The 25855-nt window shown below is 37.2% G+C and overlaps 1 protein-coding gene across 1 annotated transcript; it reads left to right on the top strand.

The window, feature by feature from the left end:
* Positions 1-6975: 6975 nt before the first annotated feature.
* Positions 6976-8545, top strand: LOC131036675 (phospholipase A1-IIdelta). The gene has a single exon (XM_057968622.2). The coding sequence runs from the start codon at positions 7158-7160 to the stop codon at positions 8424-8426; it is 1269 nt and encodes a 422-aa protein (XP_057824605.2). The 5' UTR covers positions 6976-7157; the 3' UTR covers positions 8427-8545.
* Positions 8546-25855: the final 17310 nt, after the last annotated feature.

The raw sequence follows: 25855 nt of genomic DNA on the forward strand, positions 1-25855 counted from the left end.
AAATTGGTTTCGTGGGCTAGTAAGAAACAAGATTCAGTGTCCTTATGTACTGCTGAAGTTGAGTACATTGATGCTACTAGTAATTGCACTAAGGTTGTTTGGATGAAGCAAATGTTGAAGGATATCAGAATTATCTATGCTGAGCCTATTGTCATTTATTGTGATAATTCCAGTGCTATTAAAATGTCAAAAAATCTAGTGCAACATTCAAAGACTAAGCATGTGTCAATCAAATATCATTACTTGAGAGAGCAAGTCAGTGAAGAGAAGGTGAAGCTGGAGTATGTATCTACAAAGGAACAAATAGCTGATATTTTCACTAAGCCTTTTCTTGCAGATACATTTGTCTATTTGAGAGAGAAGTTAGGGGTATCTATCCCTCCTGTTGAGAACTAGATGCATTGAGTTGCATCAATCCAGTGGACTTCTCAGGGGGAGAGACAATCATGAGTGAGGTATCTTTTATTTGGATTGATGAGATGGTACTACTCCTTTGGTGGAGTAGTCTATTGGCTTGGTTGTGTGTCTCAGGGGGAGAGAAAATCATGAGTTAGGTTTTCTATTTTGAGATCTTTGGCATTGATGTCAAAGGGGGAGAGAGATCATGTGAAAAATTGCTTTATATGTCTTGATCTTAGGGGGAGTTTGCTAGAGATATCTTCTTTCATTGCATTTGACTGTTTTTCACATTCATATGTTGCCATCAATGCCAAAGGGGGAGATTGTTGGATATTATTGGTCATTGTTGCTACTAGGATATGTTTCTGTTATTGATGTCAACATTTTCCTATGATTTGCTCCAGTGTTTGCAGATTGGGAAGATCTTATGATCCGGTTTTGTAGTTTTGTTTTGTTGATCACTGTTTTGTAGACTTTAGTATTTCCTCCGGTATATTCCAGTGTGATCAGATCTTGTGCTGTGATTTTGGGATATTTTTTGGGATGGTCTTGTGTATCTTCATTTCAGATGGTTCATGATTTGGTGCTTCACAAGTTATCTTTCTTCATGACAGTTGTTGTTTGAGTATTCCTGAGTTTCAGATGTTGATCAATGAAGATTTGATAAGTGGTGTTGGTGCAATTGTTCTTGGTGATTCTAATGTGCTTGTTGGTGTTTCCTAATCATGTCTTATTTGTTTTGTTGATTTGCATTAATCGTTGTGTGAGTTTTTGGTGACTTTGCTGAACTGGTGATGATTTTCGTGTTATGGTTTTCCTAGTGATGTAGAGTGTTGCAGTTGATCTTGGCATGATTTTCGGTGGAGTTGAGCATTTGGGAATTTGAATTAGGTCCATGTTATGTCATGTATATCATTATATTGGTCTGATGGTTGATCTTTGTATCGTTTGATATAATTTTTTAATTGAGGGTTGAGGGTTTAGCTGACCTTGTTGTCAAGGTTGATGAATTGTATAAATAGGTGATGTTGTCATGTAATTTAGGTGTTGATGTTGTGTCTACATTATCAGAGAGTGGTGCATGTGCAAACAAGTGATTCATCCTTCGGTGTTGTGATTGAGGAGAGATTGGTGATGCTGAGTAGACAACTGGGCTTAACCATAACTATAATCAGGCATTTGGAGATGCTATTCTTTCAGTTCACTTCTTCCGGATTGTAGTCTGAATCTTATTGTAAGTCAGTGAGACTTCCCTGAGGGTTGTAGCCTTTTGGGTCATTATCTTTTGAGAAGTGATCTCTAGGCAACGTGTCTGAATGCATGTGCATTCCCCATTGTAATATTTCATATACTACTGCAGAGTATCATCTTACTATGGGTAGATTCTTGCCGTGGCTTTTCCTTTAACCGAGATTTCCATGTCAAAATCTTGGTGTTGTGTGTTGTGCTATTAATTTTCTTATCTTTATTATTACTACAGTTTATCAGATCTATTTTTTTAGTTAAGTTTGACAATCCGATGAAGATTAATTCACCCCCCCTCTCAGTCTTCCTTCATTGTTGCTGCCAACAGTAATACCCTATTAGGAGTAAACAATAATATTATAATGGGAATGCACATGCATTCAAGCACACTTCCTAGAGCTCACTGCTCAAAATAAGAAACCAAGAAAGGCTACAACCTTTAGGGAAGGCTCACTGACTTACAAAAACATTCAGACTACAATCCAGATTACATGAACGATGAAAATAACATCTCCATATGCTTGAGTACATTTCTAGTTAAGCAAACAGTCTTCTCTGTAACACTCCTCTTCTCCACACTTCCGAAGGATCAAATCACTTGTTCACACATCCAACTCGATCATTCAATTGCATATACAACACAAACACTTGCAAACATACATCTTACACTATTATTACATATATTGATATAAACCCTTCAACCTATATTTCAAGGTCGGCTAAACCCTCAATACAAATTACAAAAATAATATCCTCACATGCTACAACAATACATGCAGACGAAAACAATATTGGCTAAGACATAGTCTAGACCTAAATCAATACCGCAAACATGTAACACCTCCAACAATCACACCTTGATCATCCACAACATGTTACAACCGCCAAGAATATCGCATAACACGAAGAAAATCACCATACAAGGAAAATATTCAATAACATGCACAATAATCAATGTGGACCGCCAATACGCATAGAACACGATCAAAAAAAATTCACAAGTAACGTGAATTGCATCACAACAATCGCAACAACTTGGATCATCAGAATCATCATCATCTCTCTACCAGAGCTCAAGAACATCAACGTAATTGACTGTCAACCTGAAAGATTCACTTGTGGATATCTAAATCATGAACCAAGCTAACTGAGGACATACATCAATGTCCAGAACACATTCCACACATCCACAACCAAAGATATAGCAATTCTGGAGCAACAAAGAGCACAAACCATAATAACGGATAACATAAACAACTACATAACATCCTCAATACCAGATCTCTTAAATCGATCAAATCATCATGCAGACCTCTTCAAATGGGAATGAGCCATCTATAGACAACATACCAGAAACTATTTAAACCGCATCAACTCATCTACAATACATAGGCTAAACCAACTCATCCAATCAAACTGCAACATTGGAATACACATAAAACTTTCCAACAAATCTCTTAATCAACAATCTTCACATTGTCACCTATGTTGATATCAATGACAACATATCAGCCAATATCCAACACTAAGAAGAGGAGGTGGGCTCTATTCATTTGGTTTACTCCATATAGTAGCAAGGTCCAAAGTTTGTATGAGAGGCTCCCACCCATCATTACTTTTATCATCTTTTTTATTTGTACCAACATCATGAACAAGAGAAATTATAAGATCCAACCATGAAATTCATCAAAGTCTATCTAGCCAATAATCCTACATCCAAAAGTTAGGGGAGAAGTAGAGCAGTGTTGAAATTGCTCATCTCCAAGTATTGCTAGATCAATGGGGTGATGTCTTGTGTACAATCGCTAAAGTTCTGATTAATAAAAAGTGAGAGGTGACTTGTACCCTTACATAACCATGAATACCTCAATGACAACACATCGATGACAACATATCAGCCAATATCCAACACTAAGAAGAGGAGGTGAGGCCTATTCATTTGGTTTACTCCATACAGTAGCAAGGTCCAAAGTTTCTATGAGAGGCTCCCACCCATCATTACTATTATCATCTTTTTTTATTTGTACCAACATCATGACCAAGATAAATTACAAGATCCAACCATGAAATTCATCAAAGTCTATCTAGCCAATAATCCTACATCTAAAAGTTAGGGGAGAAGCAAAGCAGTGTTGAAATTGCTCATCTCCAAGTATTGCTAGATCAATGGGTTGATGTCTTGTGTACAATTGCTAAAGTTCTGATTAATAAAAAGTGAGAGGTGACTTGTACCCTTACATAACTAGGAATACCTCAAAAGTTGTGAGATCACCTAACACCAAAAAGAGGACAACCATTTTTTAAAACAAGGCTTTTGACTAGAGCTCCCAACTGACGAGAACAAGGGTCTCGAACCATCAACATTCTTTCATACTAAGAACAAAAGGGTTTAGGAAAGCACCTCGAACCAAGACCCGAATGAAAACCCTTGCATTGGTCGAACAATGAAAGAGACAAAAAACTAATAGTAGGTTTTGAAAGGCATCTCGTAACTTTTTTCCTACAAAAACAATGAAGTGAACCACCTCGATAGGCTCATTTGTATTAGAGCCTGTATGAAACAACAAACCAACAAAAAGGTCCCTCTCTATTAAGCGATCTGTAACACTTAAGCACATCCCCCTCAAAGAGAAACAAGAACTAGGAGAGAAGGGGATAGAGGAGGTGAGTGTCAAAACCAAAGAGGATATAATCTACCAAAGGAAGTCAACAATCACCTCAAAAGAAAGTATGACACAAGCAAAGCACACACTAGTTAAGCGCCTACAAGGTAACCAACCCTTGTTGTGCAACAAACTCCCACCCACAAACAACAAAAAATAACTAACACCAAAGGGAAAGCCATCATCAGTAGAAGAAGACACAACCTCAAAACACCCCCAATGCCCTCCACCCCCAGAAATCCTAGAGGTCAAAACCCCAACACCCCCCCAATAATCCACCTCAACAGGATCACATGCCAGGTTGCTAGTCCACACAACCTTAGGAAGAACAAGAGCAACCAAAAGCACAACAATCACCTCCATAGGAACTGCGTACTCACATCCCTCCATTGAGGCCAAAAAAATAAAACAAAAGCACAAAACCCAAACACGACATAGGGAAAACTAAAACAATTGACCACAGTCCCTTGGGAGGCCAAGTAGCAAAGCCCCACACCATATTAGCTACTAAAACCAAGACCAAACTTGGGCCTGAGAAAAAGGCACAAACACTCACCAAAAGCCACATAGGAGACCCCAAAAGGAGAAAGGGTCGAACCTCCTCCGAACAATACGTAGTCCCATAGAAGATAGAGAGCCCAACTTTGAATCCCTCAACAAAAGTAGATCCATTAACAACATAAGCGGACAACAAATCATTCAACGATAGGATGCTGGAAAGTAGCATAGAAACCTTCAAAGATAGTTGCACTAGCGTAGAGAAAGGGGAAATCCCCATGCACAAGCTGTCCACGAGCCACGATAGGTGAGACTAGAGTAGGGAGTTTCTAAACACCAACAACAAGCCACTACAGGAGAAAACATATGCAACCCGTGGGGACACCAAGCCAAAGACCGCAATCCAAATAGGTCCTTGTAGAACAAAGGCCTCAACGCCACCACCCAAATCAAGGAACTTTGAAAGGCGAAAGCAAAAACAAAACCCCCACTCCCAACTAGAGTAGGGAAAATAGAGTCGATGAGACAAGCACATAGAGCAAAAAACCCCCAAAGACTCAAAATAGGGCACTCAACCCAGGACCGACACCATCTATCTCTGCATCCCCATCACCATCACCCTCATTAGCCTCCTCTACATCACCTCCTCCTCCACAAACCCTAGTACTCTATTTCCCATTCCCACTCTCCATAAATTGTACAACTACTAAAGTTCCTTGATTCTTGTTGAAATCATTCTCCACCTAGTGTCATAAAAAACCATTATAATTATTTTAATGATAAGGCATTAAATGTTTTTTATTAAAATAATAATAAAAAAATATACAATTTTATGTAGGCTTGGAATTTGACGGTCACCCTTGCTTGTCATATGAAATTTTTATGATGGTTCGGTCATTTCAATGCCTTTTATTGACATTTTTTTTATATTTAATAAATACTAATAATAGAAAGTTTCTTTTTAATATAGATTTTACTCTTAAACTTATTTTTAAATTATCCACTATCTAGTCATTATTATAAATAACAACAATATAAAGTTTCCTTTTAATTTAGATTTTAGTGTTTAATTTTTTATTTTTAAAATTTTAATCATTAAAATTTCACGTAAAAAAATAGGTGGGTGCCACTATAGTGTTACTCCTCTCCGTGTAATTAGTAATATATGCAAAAATCTTAAATTTACTAATTTCTAAATTCATACAAAAAAATCTTGTCTACAATTATATTTAATTTTGAAAAGATTCTAAATAAATATTATAAAATCATATATACTACATATTAATATTAAATACTAATAAATTAATAATTATTAATAATAAATACCAAAATCTTAAATTTGATCTATTATGACAAGTTTCTAAATTCACATTTAAGACAATCTTATTATAAATATCTAGAAAATAAAATTGACTAAATTTCTATATTCACAATATAATATATATTAATATTATAAATTAGAATACTATATTAGTTTTAGTAAGATTTTACAATTTATGAATAAATCAAAATTTCATATATACAATTTTATAAAAATATAACATATCAATCTAATGTAGTAACATATCAATCCATACGGTCCAATGAATTTTTAAAATGTCATACGATAAAAGTAAAAACAAGACCATAAAAAACGGCCATATAGACCATCAAATTCCAAGCTTAATGTGTGAAAGTAAACGGCAGGTACATCATACTTTTTAGTGGGTCCTCCTCGCCACCCAATAGCCCAAATAATCGTCGATAAAATATGTAACCCTCCACAATGTTTCCTACTATTTAATATATTTAGTCAAAAAAGTTTTGTCCATTCGCGATTTTAAAGATAAAAAACAAAAACAAATTGCATGCATTCCCTATAACACTCATTAAAAAGGTCCTTTCATTATGAAAGAATACTGTCTCCCTCGATGAGGGCGCTTAAAGTTGACCGACTTATTTAGATTTGTTATACATAAATTTGATTTCTGTCTCTATCCAGGACAGGGCTTAATGTTCACCGACTTATTTTTTTTGGAGTTGTTAATACATAAATTTGATTTTTTTATTATTTTATTATGAGATTTTTATACTGTTTATATATTTTTGTAACAATATATCTCTATATATACATATAATTTTCTACAATTAAAATCGCTAAATACTCCCGTAGGAACATCACACCTACGCTCCATGTTACGGGAGACCCACCTTCTCCATGTTGTGGAAGAAGAATCGATATAATTTTAACGGGTTCTACCTAAACAGCTGAAAACAGGGGATCTAACTATTTAAATCGCGCACCCCTTAAGGAACAGATATCGACCATTGTGAATTCCGAGGCACAATAGATAGCAGTGCTGAAAAAGAGCGATGTCAGGAGATAGCGTAGCGGAGGAATGGAGAGCAATCCACGGCAGCGGCAACTGGGAGGGAATGCTGGAACCCCTTCATCTTGGCCTCCGAAATTCCCTTCTCCGATACGGCGATCTCATTCAGGCCACATACGACGCCTTCATTAGCGATCCACATTCCAAATACTGCGGAAGCAGCAGATACGGCAAGAAAGACTTCTTTCACAAGGTTGCGCTGTCCGCACCAGGGGACTACGAAGTCACCCGTTTCCTCTACGCCACTGCCAGCGTGGACCTCCCGGGGGCATCCCTTGTAAAGTCTCTGTCCAGAGAAGCCTGGAGCAAAGAGTCCAACTGGATCGGCTACGTGGCAGTGGCCACGGACCAGGGAAAGCAACGGTTGGGAAGACGAGACATCGTGGTCGCCTGGAGAGGCACCATTCGTGACTTTGAGTGGATCGATGTCTCTAACCCGAGTCACCAGTCCATCGTCCCTCTTTTAACTAAATCTCAAACCCCGGGTGAAGTTCGGGGCCGGCACTGGTATAACCTCGGCAATTCCAACGACGAAGACGAAAAGGGAACAGATCCCAAGGTAATGAACGGCTGGTATGTAATCTACACTTCCAGTGACCCAAAATCCCCCTTTGTGAAAAGCAACGCTAGGGACCAAGTTCTAGGGGAGATAAGGCGGCTGTTGGAGGTTTACAAGGATGAGGAAGTGAGCATCACAACTGTCGGTCACAGCTTGGGGGCGGCCTTGGCGGTGCTCAGCGCATTCGACATGGTAGAGAACGTGGTCGCGGAGGTGAGACCGGACGTACCGGTGACTTCCTTCGTGGTGGGGTGCCCTGGTGTGGGTAACGCGGAGTTCAAGCGGCGCTTCGATGCGTTGCCGCAGCTGCGGTGTCTGCATGTGGTGAATGTCATTGATTTGATTCCGCGCTATCCGGGCAGACTACTTCATTACGCGGATATTGGGAGCAGGCTGGAGATCGATACGCGGAAGTCCCCTTTTCTGAAGGAGTCGAAGAACCCGAGTGACTGGCACAACTTGCAGGCGCAGCTGCATATTGTGGGCGGGTGGCAGGGTAAGGAGGCGGCTTTCGAGCTTGCGGTGGAGCGGGGGGTGTCGCTGGTGAATAAGTCGTGTGATTTTCTGAAGGAGGAGTGTCTGGTTCCGGGGTCGTGGTGGGTGGAGAAGAACAGGGGGATGGTACTGGACGACAAGGGTGCGTGGGTTTTGGCCGACCTCAATGATGATGACGTCCCCAAGCCAGAGGAATAGGTATTATTGTCTGTCGCCACTAGTGTTGGTCGTTAGCCTTTTTCGCCGCTTTGTACTGCTACTGTCACACTTAAGAGCATTGCAATAATTTTATGATTGAGGAAGATTTGAATCCCAAATGTTTAGATCTTTTTAAATTAGTAGTATTGATTTTTTAGTGCTTTAAGATAATAAAGTTATAATTGTATCTATATGAAAATGGGTAATGTTTAGATCTTTTTAAATTAGTAGTATTGATTTTTTTAGTGCTTTGAGATAAGAAAGTTATAAATGTTTCTATATGATAGGTTGTATTCAAAATGGGTAACATATTTTTTAGGAAAGGATATTGATGCTTAAGTAATGGTTAACAATTTATTTGGCTTTACAACTATAATATAATAATTAGCACTTGCACATTTTTCATTCAATGAAAGTTGATAGAAAGCTATTTTTTAAGGAAATGGCTATTAGGCAAATAAACCGCATCTTTGCATAAAGGTGGTGTTTAAAAAATTCTACGTCTGCATTTTTGCATAAAGGAGGTGTTTAAAAAATTCTACATCCGCCCTTCATAACTTTTGTGTTTTAAATTGTTGGATAGATAATACCATTTTTTTTAAGGATTGTGTAAATATTGGAGAGAACAAGGAATGAGAATTGTCATTGTGTGTTGGAAGTGTTGAGTTGGTGGGATTAGAGAGATTTCATTAGTCTAGGTTGTTGTTGTGGGTTAAGCATGGTAGTTTCGTAGGTTTATATTGGTTAGGTAGCTTTATTAAACATTGTCATCATTGTAAGATTGTTTACTTATACTATTTGTCTAATATTAGACCTCACACTGCTTATGTAATTTGACATAAACATTTTATCTTCCATTTTAAATTTGAATAATTGTTCAAAAAGGAAACTTTGTATTAATTATGTTTCCTCTAAATATTTTATTCAAATCATCCCAATCTCAGTTGACACTTTGTTTAAATATAGTTGATATAATCTAATGTGACAAGAGCATGATGGATAATATCACAAGATTTATCATCTCTTTTATATGGTATACCGACAACTTATTTGCATATGTAGATGGTGTTTCATTTTCATTGTAAAAACAAGGTTAAAAATTTACTAACTGCAAATTACAACACACTTTGTTTTTCCATATTCAAAATGTTAATTTAATTGCTTTATACATTACAACATTTCATTGGTCAAAGAAGATCTCATCCCCAAAGTTGTCACATAATAATAATACTATAATACAAGTCACTAAGATGACTAAATTATATATAACTCTTAATATTCTAATAGATCCACAATTTCACTTAGCTATAGATGAATACTTTATTTCTTTTGTGTGTGCAATTAATTTAAAACATATTTTGCTAGCCTATATATCTTTGGATTAGTTATTCAAGACATGTCAACTCAATTATGTCATTTCAATTGCATCTAGAAATAAAGTTATATGAAGAATCAAGATAGGAGAACTCAACATTGCCTTACACACCAGAGATCTTTCAGATTCAAATTATAAATACAATATCATTCCATGAGTTCTATAGAGAAAAAGAAGTCCCACAAATTTGTAAAACAAAAGTAAATCATATACAATTTGAAATGAAAATATAATAATGGAAAGAAAAGACAATATGCTGCATTTTCACCTGGAAAAACTCTTTCTAAACCAACACAGTATAAAAATCAGTATTACAAAAAGTCAACTGTTCTCCAATACCATAATAAATATCTCTTACTTCACCCTTTAGCATGTGAAGATATAAATAGACACATCGACATGGGTGCTTTAAAACATAGGTTAAAATAGAAAAAGTCTAAAATATTGTATATTTTTCATCATCTTGTGAGGATGATCCCCATCAAAAAAATAAAAAATGGAATGTTTACAACATTTATCAAAGAAATTCTAAATAAATATCATTAAGAAATTAATTTCATGGCAATATTTGTGTTGATCACCACTTTGTAGATGTGAGGGGTTTTTGTTCCAAATCCAACAATGAAGGCATAAAGTGCATCTAGTAACTTTCACCTTATGGCACTTGAGTACTAAATATCACTTGGTTTTATCTCAAAACATGTGACAATATTTGTTTGAATTAGATTTTAAATTCTTCATAATTTAACATGAAACTCTCATGAGAACAAAAGCCTTTCTAAGAATTTGAGTATGGTTTGAATTAGATCTAAAAATAAAGCTCACACAAAAAGACAATAGTCCTAACCAAAAGACAACAAACAACTAACTCCAGAAACACATTATCCTAAAGAATTTAAAGTCTCAGCAATTTCCGTTTCGAGGATGTTCATCTCTTGTGCCGCCTTCTTTAGGTCCTGAAACTCCTGATTGGAAGACTCCACCTTTCTCTTAAGGTTTGCTCTGGTTCTCTTAGAGGGACAAGACTCCTCTTTCTAGCCTTTTTCTCTGTCAGCGTTGGGGTCCATGATTAGGGAACTATGCTGGGACTTGTCCAACTTATCCACCAACGTATTCATAGTGGCCACAGAGTTCTTCACAATTTAATGGCTTTGCTTCATAATGGCGTTCATTGTTCCCCTGATTTTACCGATTTCTCCTTCGAGTTGCATGGTCTTTTTCTCATTTTCCTTCTTCATTTTATCCATAAGTTCCACAATTCTTTGGAGACACTCTGCCATATACAACTTCTCTTCTTCAGTCCACACTAGCCCTTCAGCATTCTGAGGCTACCCTTTTTCTATCAATTCATCTAGTTTGCTGGACATCGCCCTGATCTTAAGATTGACATCTTTTATTTCATGAAATACCCATTTAAAAACCCTAAAGAAATCCATAGTGCCATTTCTAGCAATTGCAAAGATATCATTTGGAGCTCTCCGGTTTGGTTTAAAGTAATGGTCTTCAAGTTTGAGGTCCTTGGGGAATCTAGGTTTATTTTCTCTATCAGTGGCAGGGTGAGAAGAGTGGTATCCTTCAGAGGGATTAGAGGTATCGTAGGAGTCTTCTGACGAGTCCTCATAGTAAGAAACTAGCGTCTTCTTAGGAGGGACCTGCACCTTGATCTTAGCTTTGGAATAGGATTTCACAAAGAGTTCTTTTTTACCCGAATGCCTACTCAAAGGGCTTTTCTTAGGCTCCTTCTTAGAGGGGGGAGTAATTTCCTCTTCCCAATAAGAATCTTCATCAGAATCGTCCTCAGACAAACTAGTTTCAGTGTCAAACCCTTCTAAGGCCGGGGTTGAAATGGGGTTAGATAGGGCCAACATATTAACAAAGTGCTCATCAATAAGCTAGATGAGACCAACATGCAGGACAAGGAAATTCCTAGGGCTTTTACAGTGTTCCTTAAGGAAATGATTCAGAGAGCACAACAAGTAGTTGGGGAAAGAAATCCTAACCTTGTGCTGGAAGTGGTTGAGGAGGATGAAGTGGTAGCCATAGACTCTGGTGAATCTGTCATCCACGGTAATGTATTCCATTACCACCCTAAGCACCTCCCACTAGAGCTTCTTAATGGTACAGGCCTCAAAATAGCTGTTTGAAGCTTTCAAAAGTGCTTCTCTTTCCTCTTCAGTCTTTAGGAATTTGATGACCGCTTCGTCAGAGATTTTTCTATCATGAAAGAACTTCATCCCCTCTATAGACAAGCCAATAACTTCCCCAATAAGATTCTCATCAAGTTTTACTTTTCTCCCAAAGAGAACTATTCCTTCCTCCTTCCAATTTTTGATAAAATACTTCACAATGTCAGGGTTAGCACCATGAAGTTTCTCTAGGTAAGGTCTTAGACCCCATCTGTCAATTTGCTTCCATACCTTATGGTTTTTTTGATGCTTATCATAGTTTTTGGGCTCCACCCTCTTCATGTTTCCCCCCATTTTTTCACAGACTTCGCTTTTCATAGCATAGCCGATAAACTTAGTAGAAAGCTTACAACAAAACCAAGACACCCACAAAACGTGCGCTCCTCGCAACTTGTAAAGATAATTAAGGCACTACCAAAGTAATGAATGATATAACAATACCCTTGATAAACTTAATCATTATTTGAAAGGACAACTTTACCATGCGTGACATCATAATCGAATAAGGCTTTGATATCCATGTTAGGTCCCAGAGACAACTGAGAGGGGGGGGGAATCAATTGTCTAATAAATTTAAACCAAAAGCAACTTAAACAACTTTAATACTTTATACCAGTAAACTAGTCTTTTATGCCGGTAGACAGTTATATCAGTTACTAGCAATACTGGTAAGGATTAATGCATGAAACAAAAAGAACAAAGTCATCCACAACACATAACACCAAAACTTGTATGTGGAAACCCTATAAGGGGAAAAACCATGGTGGGAAACCTTACCCACAATCAGATGATACTACTGCAGATAGTAAGTGTATACAAATGGGGTCTGCACATGCAGTAAGGCCAAGCGCCTAAAGCTCACTGCTCAATCACAAATGGGAGCCACACTGACTACAATTGGATGGTTAAATCCAATAAGAATGTACTGCTAAATTACCATCTTTCTATGCTGGATTCAGTACCGGTATAGTTCTGATTGTCTTCACAGAAACCCTCCTTCGATCTTCAAATGATGTTTGCATGTATAGCTCTACTTATTCTCGCATATACCTTCACACAACTCTTTTTCGCATTCCACATCCGATCTTACCAATAAGACAGGTCTTGCATTTATATCATAACCTAAGACCAATTTTAGTAGGTTGGCTCTAAAGGATAATACAATAAAATCAATTTACAAATAAATTAATGCCCGATGCAATAACTGATTCAACATGTCAGCTTAATGCATTTACAACAATAATAAGTCATCTCCATAGCGTGCCATGCTGATCTGGAAAAGATAAGCCTGCCGGTGTATAACCTGGACCTATTTGCCGGTAATAGCAAATATGCAAATACAACTATGCCAATAAACAAATCTTCAAGACAAAGTGTCCAAACGATGTCTTCATCATAAATATGTGTTTTCCATGCCATTCCAAGTGCCGGTGAACATTATATCTTGCCGATGTACCAGATATCAGTGACTGTGTATGAGTCATTTGCTTGTCGGTGAATGTTGTTGATTCTCCAAAGTGCCAAAGCTGATAGTGTTTAGTAGGTGTTGACATCAATGACAAAACCATACCAAAATACCAACAATCTCCCCCTTAGCATTGATGGCAACACAAGATGGAAAAACCATCAAAGTGCCAAAACAGAAATGCCAAATACCAAAATCAAAATTCAGATATGAATAGTCTCTCCTCAAAGTAACAGTCTCTCCCCTTGAGAGTAACATGTGTCTTCCTTGTGTTTTTCCATGTACCAATCTCTCCCCCTTTGACATCAAATTCCAAAGTAATAGAAATGTTTACAAAATACCAACCAATATGGTATACCAACTACTCCCCCTGAGAAGTAGCTTCCTCATCAAATACCAGAGTAAAAGTTTTCTCTTGTTAATTCTGTCGGTTGATGACAAATATCAACTTCCTAAGTCTCTACCAGTGGGGGTATGATCCCAAGTTGGTTTATGAGATATTCAAAAGTCTCCTTAGGCAGAGGTTTAGTAAAAATATCTGCAATCTGCTCTTTTGTATTCACATAAACTAGTTTTATTTCTTTTGCTTCAACATTTTCCCTTAGAAAATTCAGTTTTATAGAAACATGTTTGGTTTTAGAGTGTAATACCGGGTTTTTAAATATATCAATTGCTGCAGTGTTATCACAATAGATAGTTATAGGTTCCTTGCATTTTATCTTTATGTCCTTCAACATTTGTTTAAGCCATAATACCTGTGTACAGTTTGTTGTTGTTGCAACATATTCTGATTTAGATGTTGATAAAGATGTAGAACTTTGTTTCTTGCTCAACCAAGAAATTAGTCTGCTTCCAAGAAAGAATGCTCCACTTGTGGTGCTTTTCTTATCATCCATATCTCCTGCCCAATTTGCATCTATGTATGCATATAATTCAAAGTTTTCATCTCTAGGATACCATAATCCAAGATTTGTAGTGCCTTGTAAGTACCGAAAAATCCTTTTTACTGCTGATTCATAATTTTCTCTAGGATTACTTTGAAATCTTGAAACAATACATACTGCATTCATGATATCAAGTCTTGTTTGTGTTAAATACAACAAACCTCCTATCATAGATTTATACCTAGTTGGATTAATAGGTGTAGATTCATCTCTTAGTGATAATTTGTCATTTGTAGTCATAGGTGTGCTTACCGGTTTAGATTTTTCCATCCCAAATTTCTTTAGTAACTCCTTCAAGTACTTAGATTGACTCAAGAATATACCTTTATCAGTTTGTGAAATCTGCAATCCTAAAAAGAATTTTATCTCTCCAATCATAGACATTTCAAATTCTTGCTGCATTTTGATAGAAAAGTCTTCACATAATCCATCTTCTCCTCCAAACATTATATCATCAACAAAAACTTCTATAACCAAGATGTCATCATTAGTTACTTTATAATATAAATTGTTGTCTGCATTACCTTTAGAAAAACCAATCTTCAAAAGATACTTATCTAACCTTGCATACCAGGCTCTTGGAGCTTGCTTCAATCCATACAAGGCTTTCCTTAACCTTCAAACCATATCTTTGTTTTCTGTCAAAGAAAATCCATCAGGTTGTTCAATGTAAACTTCTTCTTCAAGATCTTCATTTACAAATGCACATTTAATGTCCATTTGATAAACTTTGTAGTTTTTGTGTGCTGCAAAAGCCAAGAATAATCCGATTGCCTCAATTCTAGCTACCGGTGCAAAGGTTTCATTATAATCAATTCCTTCTTTCTGAGAATATCCCTTACACACTAGTCTTGCTTTATTTCTGATAACCTTACCATCTTCATTAAGTTTGTTTCTGAATACCCATTTTGTTCCAATCACATTTTTATCTTTAGGTCGGGGAACTAATGTCCAAGTGTTATTCTTCTCAATTTGTTCTAATTATTCTTCCATAGCTTTAATCTAGTGTTTATCTTCACATGCCTCATTAATAGATGATGGTTCAATTTGGGAAATAAGACATACCTCTTCATTTGCCAATCTTCCTCTTGTCATAATTCCTTTATGCTTGTTTCCAATTATCTGATCTTTAGAGTGATTCGGTCTTACATACCGAGGTGTCTCTGTTTGCTGCTGTTCCTTAGTTGCAGTGGAATTTTCAGATGATACCGGTGTAACTGGATCTTCATTCTGTACCAGTGGATTTTGTACAGATTCATTTGTCAGTATTTCTGTTACCAGTTCAGAGTCTGTATACCTTGAAGTTTCTCTGAATTGTTTATCAATCTTTACATTTGTACTCTCAACAATTTTCTGTAGTCTTTTGTTAAAACATTTATATGCCTTGCTCTTAGATGAATAACCAAGAAATATTCCTTCATCACTTTTAGGATCAAATTTGCCAATATACTCATCTCTTCTAATATAGCATTTACTTCCAAATATTCTAAAATATTTAAGAGTAGGAGTAATACCAAACCATAGTTCATGAGGTGTCTTACCGGTTTCACCTTTGATGTGGACTTTGTTGAATGTATAGACGGTTGTACTTACTACTTCTCTCCAATATACATGTGGTAAATTTGATTCAGATAACATACTTCTGGTTGCATCCAAGATGGTTCTATTTTTCCTTTCTACAACTCCATTTTGCTGTGGTGTCCAGGGTGCTGATAGCTGTCTTCTAGTCCCATTCACTTCACAGAATGCATTAAATTCCTTAGATGTAAATTCTCCTCCTTGATCTGATCTCAGACATTTGATTTTCTTACCGGTTTCATTTTCTACCATTTCTTTGAACAATTTGAATTTCCCAAGTGCTTCTGATTTTTCACTGAGAAAAGTAGCCCAACACATTCTAGAATAGTCATCAATGATTAGCATGAAGTATCTATCACCTTGTAAACTTTTAGTTCTAGCTGGACCACATAAGTCAGTATGAATTAAGTCAAGAGCATTATTAGATTTTTCTGGAATACTTTTGAAAGTAGCTCTAACTTGTTTTCCAAATTGACATTCCTTACATACCGGATTGTGAGGTTTAACAATCTTAGGTAAATCTCTAACTACCTTAGTAGTACTGATCTTCACCATACAATCAAAATTTACATGATAGAGTCTCTTATGCCATAGCCAACTTTCATCAATATGAGCAATCAAGCATGTTTTTTCATTTTTATTCAGATGAAAGATATTGCCTCTAGTTTGACTACCGGTTGCAATTTCCAAACCAGTTATGTTCATAATTTTGCATTTACCATTTTTGAATTGTAACTAAAATCCTTTTTCAACTAATTGACCAACACTCAAAAGATTATGTTTTAAACCTTCAACATAGTAAACATTGTCAGTATTATGCTTACCATCAAGAGATATTGTACCCTTACCTTTGATCAAACAAGCCTTATCATCTCCAAATCTTACTAGACCTCCATTATACTCCTGAAAAGTTAGGAATTTACTCTTATCACCAGTCATATGATGTGAGCATCCTGAATCAATGATCCATTCATCCTTGATTTCAATTTTAGCTGCCAAGGCCTGCTCTACCGGTTGAACAGTAGGTGCTGGTTGATCTTCTATTATAGCAACAAAGACCCATCCATTGTCTGCCAGATCCTCATCAGAATCATCAGTGACTCCTTCATCAACAAGATAATAAGATTTGTCTTTATTTTTCTTAAATTTGTATCTCTGATATTCAGGGTTAGGTTTGTATGTCCTTCTAGCTTCTTCTCTTAGCCTAGCATGTCCATCAGGGCATCTTGAGGCCATATGATCAATCTTATTATAGTTGAAACATTTAAAGGGTGCTTTACCTTCATACTTACTTCCAATTGGACCTTTAGGCATTTTTCTTGCAAACAGTGCTTCAAGTTCTTGAAGTTCCTCATTTTCTCTCCTGCTTTCTTCAAGTTCTCTTGCATAAAAGGCTTTCCAATCAGACTTGTCGAATGATTGTGCAGATGATGTTGATGCCTTAAAAGCTAAGTCGGTTTTTATAGTGGCAACAGGACCAAATTCCTCAATTTCAAAGGCTAAAAGTTTTCCAGTCAATATATCCCTAGTTACTGATGTGTTAGGCATTGTTCTTAGTTCATTTATAGCAGTAACTTTCATTTTATATGCCGGTGGCAATCCTCTTAAAAATTTTGAAACAATTTCATCTTCACTTAAGGTTCCTCCACAACATTTAATACCCAAAACAATTTCATTTACTCTTTCCATAAAAGCAGAAATCCTTTTATCTTCTTCCATTTTCAGATTTTCATACCTGACCTGGAAGCTTTCAAGTTTTGCAATTTTGACTGTGGAGTCTCCTTCATTCAGTGTTTCCAAATGATCCCAAATAGCTTTAGCAGTAGACCTATCTGATAGTCCCATGATTTGCTGATCTGATAATGCGCTCAAAAGTGCTTCTCTTGCCTTGCAATCATTTTCTTCATCTTTAGTCAGATTTGGTGGATTAGGCTGACTTGTAGTAGGAGCAGAGTAGCCATTCTTTGTAACATCCTAGGTATCCTTTCCAATGCAATTCAGATGTGTCTCCATCCTGATCTTCCATATTCCATAGTTGGTTCCATCAAGTTTAGGACTGTCCTCCTTGAAATAGTTGCTAGACATTGGATCTCCTCAAGCTGTTAAACTTCTGCAAAAAGAGGACTAAGCTCTGATACCAATTGTAAGGTCCCGGAGACAACTGAGAGTGGGGGGGGGGGGGGGGGTGAATCAGTTGTCTAATAAATTTAAACCAAAAGCAACTTAAACAACTTTAATACTTTATACCGATAAACCAGTCTTTTATACCAGTAGACAGTTATATTAGTTACTAGCAATACCGGTAAGGATTAATGCATGAAACAAAAAGAACAAAGTCATCCACAACACATAACACCAAAACTTGTACGTGGAAACCCTGTAATGGGAAAAACCATGGTGGGAAACCTTACCCACAATTAGATGATACTACTGCAGATAGTAGTGTATACAAATGGGGTCTGCACATGCAGAAAGGCCAAGCGCTTAGAGCTCACTACTCAATCACAAATGGGAGTCACACTGACTACAATTGGATGGTTAAATCCAATAAGAATGTACTTCTTAAATTACCATCTTTCTATGCTGGATTCAGTACTAGTATAAGTTTTGATTGTCTTCACGGAAACCCTCCTTCAATCTTCAAATGATGTCTACGTGTATAACTCTGCTTATTCTCGCATATACCTTCACACAACTCTTTTTTCGCATTCCACATTCGATCTTACCAATAAGACCTTGCATTTATATCATAACCTAAGACCAATTTTAGTAGGTCAGCTCTAAAGGTGTAGCATCCTAAAATTGCGACACTTGCAATTTTGACTGCATTTGGGTCTTCATGATGGCGATGCAACACGGAACCTGAATGGAGATCCCGAAACTTGTTCATGACATCAAAAACTACATTTTTCAGCACCCTGGCCTGATCCTCCTTGCACCCTATTGTCCCTGGAGGTGGGACCATGGCGCCCAGCGCCCTGGTCCTTCAGGACTAGGGCCCCCAGCGCCCTGGTCCTTCAGGACTAGGGTCCCCAGCGCCCTGGTCCCCCAAGACGTTGGCGCCCAGTGCCCTGGTCCCTGGCCCTATTTTGGGCCCGGTCTCTTATGGGGTTTCAGGTCTTTAAGTTTGCAAATTGGAAAATAATATTTCCTGGTCGACCTAAGGTCGGGAAAATCAGTCTATTAGCCCTAATTGACAAGTATATAAACTACATTTCCTCTCCCATTTTGGTAGAGGGAAAAAAGGCGGAAACGATATTCAAGCATTCAAGCATTCAAGCATTCAAGCATTCCTTCAAGCAATTGAGCATTCTAAGTCTCCATTCAAGGCTAAGTGTTGCATTCAAGACAAGGATTCAACCATTGAAGAGGAGATCACTTACAACATACAACATACTACATACATTACACCTTCGCATGTAAGAATACAAACATTCTTACAACAAGGTATCAGTACTTGATTACAAACATTTACATTTATAACATTCTCATTTCTTGGTTAATTCCAAAACCGGGGTTTGACCTAAAGGCAAACCCCTCATCCCTAACCCCCCAATCGTCCTCTTTTTTCTGTGTGTAGGTTGCAGGTACGCGGCTATAATTGAAGATCTGGAATTCTTGTGCAGAGACGAACAAATCCCCCTTCGTTTCGCGGATTTTTCGGAGGACCGTGTGCACGCCGGCGCCATCGTCCCATCAACTTTCGCTCAAATTTACAGAACAACACCGTCTTGACATTTTACTGCTAATTCCAGGTCCGCAGCTTCATCCCGTATCCCTATCTCTGTTTATAAGCGAATCTTTCTTGCTTTACATGCATTCCTAGTTCAATCTTTCTATCTACATTCTTTACAAAAGAGGGTATCCTTGATGTCTTAACCCTTGAAACTCATATAGAATCCAATCTTGCATTGCGTGGGATTGGATCTTGTGGGTTTCAACCCCTCTCTTTTGAATGTAAAGTCTCTCCTAAGTGAAAACCATCAACTCTAGTGACTCTCCCTTCTCTCTCCTTAGAGTTGGGGAGGGGAGAATAACTAGGGTTCGATTTTTCCACTTTACATTTTGGTGAACCCGACGTGAACATCCTCATTCTGATTATTCATGGTTAGATCTAAAATTTTTGCTTTCCTAATTATATTTCCATGTTTGATCTTTTGCAAATTTTAGAGGTTGATTGCATAAAAACCCTAAAATTTTCTTTTTAGTAATTAAACTTGTGAAATGTTTAATTGTTAATGCTTGTTTCAGATCTACCCTTCTATTGCAAATTGTTAATTCATATTTGTGCTTTAATTCTGAAAATTAAGTGGTTAAATGTCAAAACCCTAATTTTTAAGACCTTCTTGATTCAACCTTTGACTGATAATTTCACTTATCAAAACACTTCCAAATCGGCTGTAACTTTGGATTCCGCAATAAAATCACAATATCTTTCATCCCTGAAAATTTGGAAAAAAGTTGCGAGGACCGTGTGCACCCCGAGCGCCATCGTCCCCGACATTTTTTCTGAAATTTCGGGAGCTAGATCTTACTGTATTTTTCTGCTAAAATCCAGAATTTTGGCTGATTTTATCAATTCTAACACTTTCAAAATTACAGTCAAAGTTGGTCTAGTGATTGCTTGGATTGAGGCTTCTAATCATTCAAAAAATTGTTGAAATTAAAATTCATATCAAAATTGTGTTTCTTACAGTCCTAAATCTGAAAAGTGTGTTAGCGTTCATTCGAAATTTCAGTACTTTATTCAAATCTTTACAATTTGTGACTTCTGAAATTAAGTGTTTAATTGCAACAACTCTGATTTCCGCTTTCAAAATTGAATTTTGCATGAAATTGAGTCAATTTTTTAAATTTCAAAACTTGCATTGCTTTTAGCATTCCCTCTAAAATCTTAAAATTCAAAATTTCAGTTTCCCTCTCTTTTTCAAAATTCAAAATTTTGCATTTTTCAACAATCTTGGTAGGGTTCAATTTTGAGATTGCAACTTTAATTTGGCCTATCTACAGATCGTAAAATCACTCAATTTTTTCAGATTAGCTTTAAAATCATCATAACTTTCATCCCTGAAAATTTCGAAAAAAGTTGCGAGGACCGTGTGCACTCTGTTCGCCACGGTCCCGGACATTTTTTTCCGAAATTTCGGGAGATTGTCCTGATTGCATTTAACAGCTTAAATCTAGGAGATTGGCTGATTTTATTGAAATTTGCTACCTCTAAAATTCAAAATCTTCTCTCTCTCTTTAGTGCATGAGTTTTACAACAATAAGTCCTACTTACACTATTCCCGTTAGACGAAGCCTTAGAATTAAGTCTTTCCAAGGTGTAATTACCGAGGAGATGGAACCTAATTTGAATGGCCTTTTTAACGAGGACATGGGTAATTCCTCTAATCCTCTTAATGATGAAGAATCTCTCCATGAGGTTTCTGTAGAACAACTTTCAAAATTGGATAACCAATTTGATGATTTTCGACAATGGATGTCTCAAGAATACCCCGATAGTGAAGCTCTTCCTTTAATTGAGGGTCTAAAACATATGGTTCAAAGTGATAAGAATGAAATTGATATTTTGCGTGGTATTGCACACATTGTGGATTCGAATGTGATGCCGATGAAGAGTTGTGCTGAAACTTTGGGTTATACACAACCTCCTACTCAAGTTAATCATTCTATTCCTTTGACAACTCCTATTGCTAGTATACCTACTTTCACATCAAACATAATGACTACTTCAATACAAGACATTCCTCCTATGATCACTAGTCATGGGGGCAATCCCTCTTCTTCAATCAACCCTTTTCCTTCATTCAATCCGACTTCTTCATTCATTCCTTCAATGAGTGTTCCTATTATATCTCCACAAATAAACATGATGCAAGGGGGCAATTCATTTAATCCTTCCATTCCTCCTTGTAGTGTTCCTCCTTTCCAATCATCTCCTATGACTAACTATCATAGTGTCCCACCACCTTACTCTCTACCTTCTTTCAATAACATAACACCTCCATCACAATCTAACATGGCTAATATGAACTCTTCGACTGAAGCGACCATTAACAATCTTGCACAAACTGTCTCTTCTTTACAGCAACAAATTGCCTCTATGAATCAATCTAAGTTTAGTGTGCCCACATTTGATGTTGCGAGCCCACTTTCTCTTGACATTGTTCAAGCTATCCCCCCTAAACATGTTGAAATTCCGCATTTGGAGCTTTATAATGGTAAGGGTGATCCTCTAACACATGTTAAGACCTTTCAAACAATATGTACTGATTTTGCTTATGACCAAAGGTTGCTTGCAAAACTGTTTACTAGAACATTAAGAGATAAAGCCCTACAATGGTATTGCTCGTTGCCTTCTTATTCTATTACTTCTTTCGAACAACTTGCAAATGATTTCATTCAACAATTTCAAAACAATATAGGTCCTAAAGTTACTTTGATTGATTTAATGCATTGTAAACAAGGTGTTAAAGAAAAAGTGACTGATTTCATTGGTAGATATAAGCATTTGTATGCTCAAATTTCTTTTCCAGTGCCTGATAATGATATTCAAAGAATCTTTATTTCTAATTTACAAAAAGACATTAGAGAAAAACTCCTGTTTTCTGAGTTTACTTCTTTCCAACAGTTGTGCGCAACTCTTCACAATTATCAACTGACTGTGAGTCAAATGGAACAAGCAAATCCTATGGCTCCGAGTGATAAGGGTGATAGTAGTCAACAACCATTTGGGAAGTTTAAACCAAACAGAGAGTCCATTAAATTCAATGAAAACATCATCAACAACAATGTGAATGTGGCATCAGGTGTGCCTCCTATTTCTAAGTTTTTCAAGAAAGAAAGAAAGTTCACTCCTTTGAATGAGTCATTGCATAGTATTATGAATAAGTTATTGGAACAAAATGTGCTTACTCTTCCTCCTATAAGGCAAATAGATCCTGCAAAGATTAATTCAACCTATTTTGATAACAAAACTTTTTGTCAATTTCATCGTCAACTTGGGCATGATACTCAAAAATGTTTTGCTTTAAAGGGTAAAATTCAAGATTTGATTGATAATAATACTATCTCTGTTTCTGGTGTGAATGATAAAGGCAACACATCTATAGCTCCTCCTAACCAAAATCTTCAGATTTTTACTGATCCATTACCTTCTCATACCTCTAATGCGATTGATACTACTGATTCCTCTGTCTCACTTGATGATCTTGTGTCTATGACTCCGAATGTGATTAACTTTGTAGAGCAGCAGAAAATCCCTAAAGAACCTTCCATCACATTTGATTCCAGTGAAACTATCAGGGCACCTGATGGTCCTTTATATATAGTTGCAAAAGTCAAGAATACACCTTGCCGTGGAGTGCTTATTGATCCTTCTTGTATGGTTAATATCATTACTGAAGAATTTCTTTTTACTTTGCAATTGAATCAAGTGATCTATGATGAAACGAATGTGGTTGTGAAACTATTTGATGCATTTTCTTCTCCTGCAATTGGTTCTATTACATTGCCTATTGAGGTCCATAACAAATCCCTTGATGTGGACTTTGCTATTATTCCATCATCCGAACAATTTTGTGTGAAGCTAGGCTACCCTTGGCTATCTTCCATGAAAGCTATTGCTTCTCCTATTCACAAGTGTTTGAAATTTCCCCATAATGGTGAAGTTGTTACTGTCAATCATAGTCTCTTTAAACCAGCTGAAAGAACTTCTAGCGTTCCTATTGATTACTTTTGGCCTAAACAATTCCAATCTCTTCCTCCGCGAAGTGATCATCTTTTTAAATCTTATCAAAAGTGGAAAAAAGATATGATCCTATCTCTAAGTGAACCTAGAACACCCAAACTTGATATTCCTATCATTCTTGAGAAGGAAGTTCTTCCTTTGAAAGATAAAACTAATGTCTTTCCTCAAGAAGATTCCCAACCCATTCCTATGAATGTGACTATGCCTATATCTAATAAACTTCCTAAAAATAGACCTATACCTCCTCGTCATGATGGACTTGGTCTCCTTCCTAAACCGAATATTCCTCCCTTATATGGAGCAGTTCCTCCTCCTTCCTCTTATGGAGAGAAGAGACGTTCCTCTTCTCCTATTGTTCAACCTAAGAGACCACAACCTAAACACCCAAGTGAAAAGGATGAGAACATTCCTCCTCCTCAATCTTCTCAACTTCCTACTAAGACTAGACGAAATCGTTCTGCACGTGAACGCTGACGAAAGCGTCGTCTTAGAGCTCAGGCAGCTGCTTTTCAAACTTTGCAATCCCCAAAAACACCTTTAGCCAGTATTATTCCATTTTCTCCTCAGCTGACGATTGAGCCGAAATATCCTAAACATAAGATGCATGATGGTCTTGATCTTGTGCGAGTTAAAGATCCTATTTTTATAAATCTTGATGATGATATAGATGAAAATGTTATTCATGATGAAAATGTTACTCCTATTCATTCTGATAGTGAATATGAATATGTTGATGTTGATAGCCATTTATCTAACGCATTTTCTAAAGTACTTATCCTAGCTCCTAGACAAGAACACCGTGGCTTGGGATATGAACATAGCCCTTGTTTGGATCTTGTGATAGCTCCATCTGCTGTGTTGGATGTTCCTCCTCTAGCGTGTTTCCTACCTTCCCGAGATATTGATCAGCAAGATCGGGGGGTAGATGACATGCTAGACTAGTTCATTAGCATAGCAGACTCTCTCCTCCTCTCTTTTGTTACTTCTTCTATGTGTTATTCTCATTCTTCTATTCGTTGTCCTTAGTGTTGTCTACTTGAGGACGATGCAAAACATTGAGATCTCTTTTGGTCTCTCTCATGTTGACTCAAAAGACACGTGTTCCCTTCTTCTAGGTGACCTTCCTTGATTGGGGAATGAATAACAATTATGCATACATACATATGGTATACATGAATTATCATACAGCATACTGACCCCGAGGAAAGCGAAGTCACCTTGTGCTTTGTGTTTTGTGTCTATTATCCTTGGGCTTATCTCACACTTGGGGGCTAAATCCTTGTGATAACGTGCTCCTTTCTCATTTCTTATATGTATCACTACCTTAAAGCAATCACCCCCGGTGAGGTGTGTGCGATCGCTTTAACGTAGGGGGGCATACATCCCGTTCATATCTTTTCAAGATACTTGAAAGTTTCTTGGCGAACTTAGCTTTGCCTTGAAAATTTTTGATATCTTTCTTGCATGACTCATAGTGAGGGAATCTTACTACTGACAGTCATGGTTCTCGCTCATGATCTTCCCTTTTACTTTGTCAATCGAAGTCATAAGATCCTTAGTCCACTGGGGGCTTGGTGTATCTTGCCTCCTTGACGTGGTGAAAGTTTTTCAATGTTGTTTCCTTGTACTTTACCGGAAGTATGAGCGTACGTTTATACTCCCGCTAAAGTGGGGGCTAAATGTAGCATCCTAAAATTGTGACACTTGCAATTTCGACTGCATTTGGGTCTTCACGATGGCGATGCAACACGGAACCTGAATGGAGACCCCGAAACTTGTTCATGACATCGAAAACTGCATTTTTCAGCACCCTGGCCTGATCCTCCTTGCACCCTGCTGTCCCTGGAGGTGGGACCATGGCGCCCAACGCCCTGGTCCCTGGCCCTATTTTGGGCCCGATCTCTTATGGGGTTTCAGGTCTTTAAGTTTGCAAATTGGAAAATAATATTTCCTCGTCGGCCTAAGGTCGGGAAAATCAGTCTATCAGCCCTAATTGACAAGTATATAAACTACATTTCCTCTCCCATTTTGGTAGAGGGAAAAAAGGCGGAAACGATATTCAAACATTCAAGCATTCAAGCATTCAAGCATTCAAGCATTCCTTCAAGCAATTGAGCATTCTAAGTCT

Source organism: Cryptomeria japonica, chromosome 1 (genome assembly GCF_030272615.1).
Source record: "Cryptomeria japonica chromosome 1, Sugi_1.0, whole genome shotgun sequence".
NCBI classification, from domain to species: domain Eukaryota; kingdom Viridiplantae; phylum Streptophyta; class Pinopsida; order Cupressales; family Cupressaceae; genus Cryptomeria; species Cryptomeria japonica.